General features: G+C 35.1%; 2 protein-coding genes across 2 annotated transcripts; one reads left to right on the forward strand and one right to left on the reverse strand.

The window, feature by feature from the left end:
- Positions 1-759: 759 nt before the first annotated feature.
- LOC129291325 (metal tolerance protein 4-like) lies at positions 760-4,654 on the reverse strand. Its single transcript, XM_054928619.1, has 7 exons — positions 4,446-4,654; positions 3,203-3,381; positions 2,786-2,984; positions 2,361-2,539; positions 2,097-2,247; positions 1,834-1,967; positions 760-1,156 (listed from the first exon to the last, which is right to left on the reverse strand). The coding sequence occupies exons 1-7, from the start codon at positions 4,612-4,614 to the stop codon at positions 977-979; spliced, it is 1,191 nt and encodes a 396-aa protein (XP_054784594.1). The 5' UTR covers positions 4,615-4,654; the 3' UTR covers positions 760-976.
- Positions 4,655-5,906: 1,252 nt separating this feature from the next.
- On the forward strand, positions 5,907-6,842 carry LOC129290464 (uncharacterized). Its single transcript, XM_054927242.1, is given in 1 exon segment — positions 5,907-6,842. A coding segment is annotated over 1 exon segment (570 nt). The 5' UTR covers positions 5,907-6,019; the 3' UTR covers positions 6,590-6,842.
- Positions 6,843-8,593: the final 1,751 nt, after the last annotated feature.

Raw genomic sequence — 8,593 nt, forward strand, 5'->3', positions numbered from 1 at the left:
TTCTAATTATACTCTCTTGCTTTTATATGGAAGATAAGATAGCCAGTTCTGCTCATGCTCACTTAAAAAGTCCTCTTAATGAATCAATGGCGAGTTCTAAATTATAATTAATTAAAAATATAATGGATTGATTTTCGTATTAATTATGTAAAAGATTAGCCCTCTATATTTATAATCTAATCTAAAATATAAATTATAGATAAACAAAGTACTGGATTAAGTGATCAATAGCGGGTACTTGACTGTTACCTGCATTTTTGCTGACGTCACAATTAATTTGAAAAATGAATAAATTTAAGAAATTATCAAATAACTTATATATATGATTGCTTATCGAGAAGCTTAAAAAAAAAAAAACTTGGTAATTGATTCGAATTTACTCCCTTCGGTGGTGCCAGTTATAAAGCAGGGATAGAATTTTTTTTCTAATAATAAAGTATGATATTGATTTTTTATTACAATTTTTTCTTTTATTTATATTAACTATTGATGAGAGAAGATATATTATTAATATATATATATATATAGAAGCGAAATTAAAAATTTATTATCCACCAAAAAATTAAAACTTATTAAATTTTTAAAGATAGTTAATTTTTTTTAATTTCCTTGATTTTTAAACATGTTAAAAATAATTTATAAATAGGATAGGATAGAGTACACTTTCTGTTACAAAAGTTTGTAATAAGGGGAAAAAGCATGGATTAAATTATAGAATAAACCTCCAGATTTAGAATTTGGCCTGGGTGATGTGGCGTATAATAGTGAATGCATGATTGAACCAATTAACTACAGCATCATATTGTAATCCTTTAATTCTTCAAATTGCAGGGGGCAAAAGCTCCAAGAGTAGTGTTAAAAGCTAGTGGCGTTAATCTAACACAAACAACACTTGGATTTGTCTCAGTTATTGATAATGAAGAGACTAATAACATCATGATTTATTGGCTTAAAAAGTGACACCAGAGGCTTACTGTCATGCCTGGATGGTGGGAAGTGAGTTAAGAATAATGTGCTCTGGCTTATGATCGCATTCAGTATCAAGATGAACAAATGCTCGCTCTACTTCTGGAAGTTCTTCGATTCTTATCTGCAATGATTCTCCAATCTCATGTCCTTCTTTTAGTGGTAGATCCTCTGGTAGTTCTATGTCCACCTTATCCAAAAATCCTCTTTAGATATAATTGTATGCCTGGGCTTAAACTATCCACCAAAATACGTTAAAAGCAAACTATATACGTCATGCAATGAGTAAGCTCTGCTTTACGTTGGATATTACATCGTATTTGATTGAGCTAAGCTAAGGCTAGTTTTTCTGGATGATTTATTCTAGAGTTTAAGATTCTTCTCATGCTCAAGTTTGCAGCGCGAACACATTATAAGGTTGCACTACGATTTTATTACACTGATATGTATCTACTTAGATTATACAAAATTAAGATGTTAGGGCATTAGAGAAGAGCACATTAAATGCCCCTAATCTAGATTGCATGTGTTTATAGGCCACTGAAGTTGGTGAAATGAGGGCTAATTCGGTACCTCATTTACTCAACAACGCCTATGATGTGCTTCCAAACTATTCGTGTTTTACTACCTCTTCATTTCATTATTATTTTACCTCATTTCCTAGATTTTTCTTCTATTTTGAGGTAGGTTTTCATATTTTCACTGAATATGCTGCTATTTCAGATTTTTAATGTAGCAACCTCGAGAGTGCCCTTTCGCCAGATTTGCTCCTAAACGTACACAAGATTCTTCATGATCTTCTGGAATGAGAAGTTGGAGATTATTTAAACAAACTAAAAAGCAGTGTATCGGAGCACATGAACTTACTTCAACGAAGTATAAAAATCCAAAAGTGTAAGCACGGACTGTGTCAATGCGTTTGATTTGAGAATGGTATCTCAAAACAAGGTATGTCAGTTTCTGCAACACTTGTGGAGGAGCTGATTGTCCAATCAGAGAAACTACATCAAGTAGGAACCACCATCAAAATATGGGATATAAACAGATCATAAAATCTACAAAATAGAGAAATCATAGTTAATTAATTGTTCTCTTTTCCTGGATTCTTTTCACACACACACACACAGTACCTGCATTTTCAAGTACTGTTTCGGACCAATTTGAAATTGTATAGAGTGCTAGCATAATAGCACCAATGGGATCAATCCACCAATAGAATTTCTCACCAAGCACCGCAGCAGCCAGACCCACTCCGTTGGTGAACACATCAACAAAGTGATCCTGCAGGTAATCATTGAGAAGAAGCGACGAAATTAAACTCCGAGACTTATAGAGACGATCAAGTCAATAAATAAACTTTCACAAGCTGTGAACCGAAAATATATATATTAAACCTCTGCATAGGCATGGACTATTTTGTCTCGTGAACTTCTACAGTAAAACCAGAGTAAAAGCTTTACTCCAGTGGCTGTCAGCATGATTATGCACAACCAAACCATTTGATCTGAGTTCATCTTCTCAGACGGTGCGCCTTTAATCAGTTGCTCGACAGCCTCAATCAGCACCTGAATGCCTTTGAAAATAATCCCAGAACGAACAAATCACTCTAGCTATAGTTATACTCTTAAATGTGGAACTATCAGTTCTAGAATTTCCGTTGTTTATACAGTACTAGTGGAGAAGCAGAAAGAATATGGGCAACATGGCAAAGGATTTAATGAATTAAAAGGAAAATATATTCACCGATAGTTATTACGAATCAATTTTCAACCTTGTCTTCTCGGGATTTAAAGAAGTGTAGAAGAGACAACGTATATACCCAGACTAGCCATGATGGCGGCGAAGATGATAATGCCTACTGGTTGCAACCTCAATTTCCCAATGGGATACTTGTAGATATTTGTCCTTTTCATCGAAACATGCGTGAACCACAGAACACCACCAGCCATCAGATCCAGCAGAGAATCTAGTGTTGATGCAGCTACTGCAATGGACCCACTCTTAACTGTTGCCAGTACCTGCGCTTTACACGTAAATATATATATGTGGTCAAGGCAGGACAAGACTACAAACAAAATGAAATGAAAGCGAAGCAGTAAATTCAAGTTACTTTAAATTGCCATAGACGGATTTAACATGAGATTCAACTACGTCAAAGATGCAGGCTACCATATATTACTTTGAATAGTAAATAAAATGATAATATTATGAGAAAGAGGAGAAATTAAGGAAGAACCTTAAAAGCAAGCAACAAAATATTTGTCCAATTAGATATGTTTATTGCTCTCTCATGCTGCACTTGTTCTCCATGCACTCGCTCATCCTGGATCACATTCACATGGGACGATTCATTAGAATCAACCTCCTCGAAAGACCTGAGGGTAGCCAGCTGCTTTTCATAATACTCTTTCTCCCCTATAATATATACCAACTTGAAATATGAGGATGATGGCCAGAACACAAACTATAGCGTGGAACAAATTCAGTAGATGACTGTAAGGTGCAATATAATCAAAGATATCAGTAAAAAATTGACAGTGGTTTATAATTACATGATCTGGGAAAGTAATAATTAATTTGAATGTCGCATCAAACCCACAGGAATTGAGAAGTGAAAATTAAGCACCATAAGGAGGAGCATCAGTAAAACTACTTAATACGCAAAGGCGATGTTGGGACATGTCGACGATATAGTAGATGATTGCTGGGAGATAAATATAGACTAAAGTGTGTGTGTGTATATTAACAAAGACTAAAGTATATATTTAATCCTTTAATTTTATACAACATTTCATTCTATTCCCTTAATTTTACATGTTTTTTTAACCCTTTTATCCTAATATTGTTAGCTCAACAAATTTTTATATTAAATTTTTTGATAAAATATTTTTAAATGTTGACATATTAAATTTAACTTTTTTTTTAAAATAACAATGATTGATGCAAAAAAGAAAATTATTTGAAACTAATAATGTTAGTGTTAAATGATTAAAAATATACTTTATAAAATTAAAGAATCAAATTGAAACCTTATATAAAATTAGATGACTAAAAATATATCTTAGCCATAAACATATAAAGCTTATCCAAGCCCTGAAAACTAATAATTTCGAAGGAAGATATATACTATAAATAATCATAGCAACAGCAACGTGAGTGTTACTTTATGCATGTTGAGCCATGTTAATGCAAGCGCTGAAGGCAAAAATGACTGGTTAACAAAGTATAGATGCAAGAGGGAGAAGTCTCCAAAGCCTTATTCCGAGTAAATTGAATTAGTAACCAGGATCTGGGAAATTCGTCATAGTTCATTATATTTCGTAATGCAAGAACTTAGCTTCCTGATGAGCAGTTATAATTCGTAAAAATGTAATGAAATTGAAACACATCAAGTCAAATGAACACTAAAGCACCGGGCAAAAGCAAAGAATAGTAATAATAAAGAAGGGAAGGCATGATCCAGGTGGAGGAAAAAGCACCTTTAGACAAGGAAGGAGTTTTGGAGAAGTCCAGGTGAAAAGGGAGGTGAGGATGGAGAGCGCATCGAAGCTTATCAGGCAATCTGGAGAAAAAATCGCATTTGAGAGCACTTACCGAGTAGCGCTCTCCTTTTGCGCGCAACAACGGAGTTTCTGAATGATCTTCCATTGCTGCCCCTTTAGAAGCTCTAACAACAATATTCTGATACTTGAAAAACACCCGCCCCCCCAAAAAAATAAAAAAAAAAATACCCCTCTGCTTGCTCTTATGCACTCGAGATATTCATTTATTAATAGGTTTTTTTGGGAAATTGTGAAATTCAAGTGTGCCTGCCTGGTAATGCTAAGCCTGAGACACACCTTCGATTGTGTCCAGGTGTGTACTACGTTGTGGCCATCACCTCCGCCTCACCGCATGATTCCAGTGCATCTACTACAACTTACCACAAATTAGCTGTACACTTTAAAGGATAATAGTCAAAATTATATTTAAACTAATTATAAATTAAAAATTTTATTAAATTGATTAAGATATTGATTTAACAATTTATTGATCAACCAAATGAGCTAACTTGAATTATCATGGGATGCTTGTACTGAGCAAGCCCAATCCCTTGTACTAAAAATTAAAAAGCAGCCAAATTTAAAATTCCACTGCTATCCAATGGGTGAAGGGATGCTAAAATTACATTCTGGGACATAAATCTTGTAAAATTCACACAAGAAAATATATCCTAAAAAGTTTAAATTATTCTTATAATTTAAAAATATTTACGTTATCAATTTATCATGAGTAAACAAAAATTTTCTTACGATATAACAGAGAAAATTACATATTTTTACAATAATGACGCTAATGATAAGAATAATTGCACGTCTATTAAGTCTCATTGGATTATCAATTATTTATTAACGGTAAATAACTTAGACAATGTATGATTCTTGCAAGTTTGACGTGAACTCTTCATGTGTCTTGTTGCGTTTTAAGAGAAGTGCTTGCTGGTGATCTAATTCATTATTACCCATGCATGAAACAAAAATCAAATTTACCCAGCATAATAATATATTTCTTTCTTCCTTTTAATACTTTTTTAAAAAAATAAATTAGTGATGGTAATTTATTTTTTTCTTGATATAATTATTTTTTTATATTATATGATATCATTTTTTCACAGTTATTATTTCTTTAAAAAATCCAAATGCATTCCTCTGGGGGTGGGTTGTCTCGTTTCCTTCAATTGTTCACAAATTATGGACGTGAAAGCCATAGGTCCAATGAACTTGAACCCTACTTAATTCCATAGGTCCAAATCATTGGGCCTTATTGAACTCCTAGTTTATCGAAGAATAAGAGATGAAGCTGATCCATGGGCCAAACAAAAAAGATATGCAGCTGATACGGTGATCCAGCTGGACTGTGCGTTCGGATCAAACACCCCAAACCTTTGGTTCTTGGTTCAATTCAGTAATCAGTGTAGATTAGAATTGAACCGAAATCCCGAACCACCGGAATAATTCCGATTCAAGATTCCAGTTGGGTTTGCCCCGCATTCTCTCGCAGGTTTTCGTTTTCAATGGCATCTCCGTTCTCAAATTTCAAATACGCGGATAGCCTCACCGTGGTAGGTATCTCTCTCTGCACTGCGATTGTTTGCGAGGCAATCTCATGGGTCCTTATCTACCGCACCAGTTCCTACAAGAACCTTCGATCCTCCATCGACAAAGCCGCCAAGAAGCTCGAGACCATGAAGGTTGACACCAACAAGATTAACGTCAAGAAGTCCAAGACCAAAAAGATCGATCGTGTCGAGACCAGCCTCAAAGAATCCAGCCGTGACTTGTCCCTCTTTAAGTTCAAGTCCGGCGGTGTCGTCGCTCTCGTTCTCTTCGTCGTCTTTGGGCTACTCAACTCCCTCTTCGAAGGCAAGGTAGTCGCTAAATTGCCCTTCCACCGTTTGGGCTTATCATGAAGATGAGCCATCGAGGGTTGCAGGGTAAACGATTCCACCGATTGTTCCATGGCGTTTCTATATTTTTTGTGTTCGATTAGTATTCGAACAAATTTGCAGAAGTTGTTGGGATTCGCACCGCCAAGGGGTGCGAGTCCCGGTCTGTTCCCGATGCCGGATCCGAAGACCAACTGATTGGGTCATTTTATTTGCAAAACTTATCGATGTTGCTAGGCTAGAGGAGGTAGTTTGGGAATCGCATAAGTCCTTTGCGGGTGATTGATTCACTAATGGAACCCAATATAATTTCAGCTGTTAATTGCTATGACTTTTCTTTAGAAGGTTCTACTTCGGTTTTACAGTCGCAATTTATTTTCAGACACTTTAATCTATATCGAATAATGGCTATCATTTTTTAAGTTACTAGTGATTCAATGATTTGATTTCCTCCTGCTGTCTTTTCTGTTAACGATGTTATGTGCTCTAACTCTAAATGAACTACTCACTGCAAAATGTTCTTTGTTATTGAATTTCAGTCTGTAAGCTGACTCTTAGCTCTTTTAAAGATTTTATTCCTGCAATTTGTTTTTGAACATGGATCTTATCATCTTTTAAGATTGTACAAAACGCTTGGGTGTGTTTTTTAATATAACTGGATCAGGTATGGCCCTTGTACTGAATTTCACTACATTTACTATCCTGTCAGCTGCATCTTAAATATATTGATTGGTAGAAGCATGCTTCTTTTTTTTTTTTTTCTTTTTTTTTATTGGTGAACGAATTATGCTGTAGATTGGAAGCATCCCATGATTTTAGTAGTTCAGGCTAACATCTGTGTCTTAACTGGCTTGTTTAGAAACCTAATTCTATTAGACTCTTTATGTCATAAGAATTCATAGTTGGTGTAAGTTTTGGAGGCATGCGGAACAACTTTCTTGTCCATAGTAGAACCAGCGGGCAAAATTTCGTGAGAGAAAGACCTCTTGTTGGAGACTTGGAGTGCCCCAGAATAACACCACTTTCTTACTAGGAGCGGAGAGCTAATTGCATTTAAGTCCATAGGTACAGAAATTATCGGCTAACTATATTTTTTAGCATGTCACCACACGACACCATTCCTATCGGATACTGTTGTGTAATTGTATTGGGGAAAGAGAGAAAGGGGGGGAGAAATGAAGAGGGGGAGAAATGAAGAGAATCAGGGAGAGGGAGAAATTGATTCAGAAAACGGACTCATCTTATTCTCAATCATCATTCAAACAGCAGTGCTCCCTATACAATGCCTTGCCCCCTTTTATAGACACCATGACTTAACCCCTTCGTATTATAACTACCCAACAAACTTCCTATTCCTCTTCTGATTACACACTGATATAGTAGTAGAAACTCAGATGCTGAAATCTATTTGTGGAGGTAAAATTTACCTTCCTAAAGGCTGAGGAATGATAGAGGCATCATTATTCATTGTTGTTATGTGGTAGGCACATCGACACCTAATCCTTATGTCATCCCATTTTAGAATTGTCGGAGGCATATTTTTTTTTATTGAAAGAATTAGACTTTTATTTCCCCCCTAAGATAAAATTACTCGATGATGTCGGTACCATGCGTGAATGGTTCACCTTAGAATTTATCCTTCACGTGAAATTATTGGAGGGGGAAGGAATTTATTTCTCATTTAATTGAGGTCTTGTCTCAATTCAGCAATCAAAATGCCCGAGTTTGGTAGCTAGGTAAATTTTTGGGCTTTTGTGTGCTTTGTTTAAGAGTCTTGTAGCATATGGACATGACTACGCTTGTGAACTAGAAGGCAATTTGGTTAGGCGGAGATGCAATGATGCATGTGACATCATGCTACTTTTGGAATATTTGGAATGGGAATGGTGACAGGCCAATTATGGTCGTATAATAACTAAACGTAGTGCACTGGCTGGTGATTTTTGTGGGGGATTTTGTCACGAGAAGTATGATTTTGTAAAGTCAAGTGTTGTTTTTAATTGTTGTGTAAGATTTTATTATATGTCAATTGAGTATCATCTCTTGGTCTTGTGAGGTGTTATTATCTGTCCTGTTATAAATGATTTAGTTACATAGTTGCAAGAGGACATTTTTAATAATTAAAAATTATTATAAATATTCAAATATGATTAATGGTAGAAGATTATAATTAATTATCTTTTATTTGTATTTTTTATATTA

This window comes from Prosopis cineraria, unplaced genomic scaffold (genome assembly GCF_029017545.1).
Source record: "Prosopis cineraria cultivar Desert tree isolate PC_DT_omini unplaced genomic scaffold, ASM2901754v1 PC1, whole genome shotgun sequence".
In the NCBI taxonomy this organism is placed as follows: Eukaryota; Viridiplantae; Streptophyta; class Magnoliopsida; order Fabales; family Fabaceae; genus Prosopis; species Prosopis cineraria.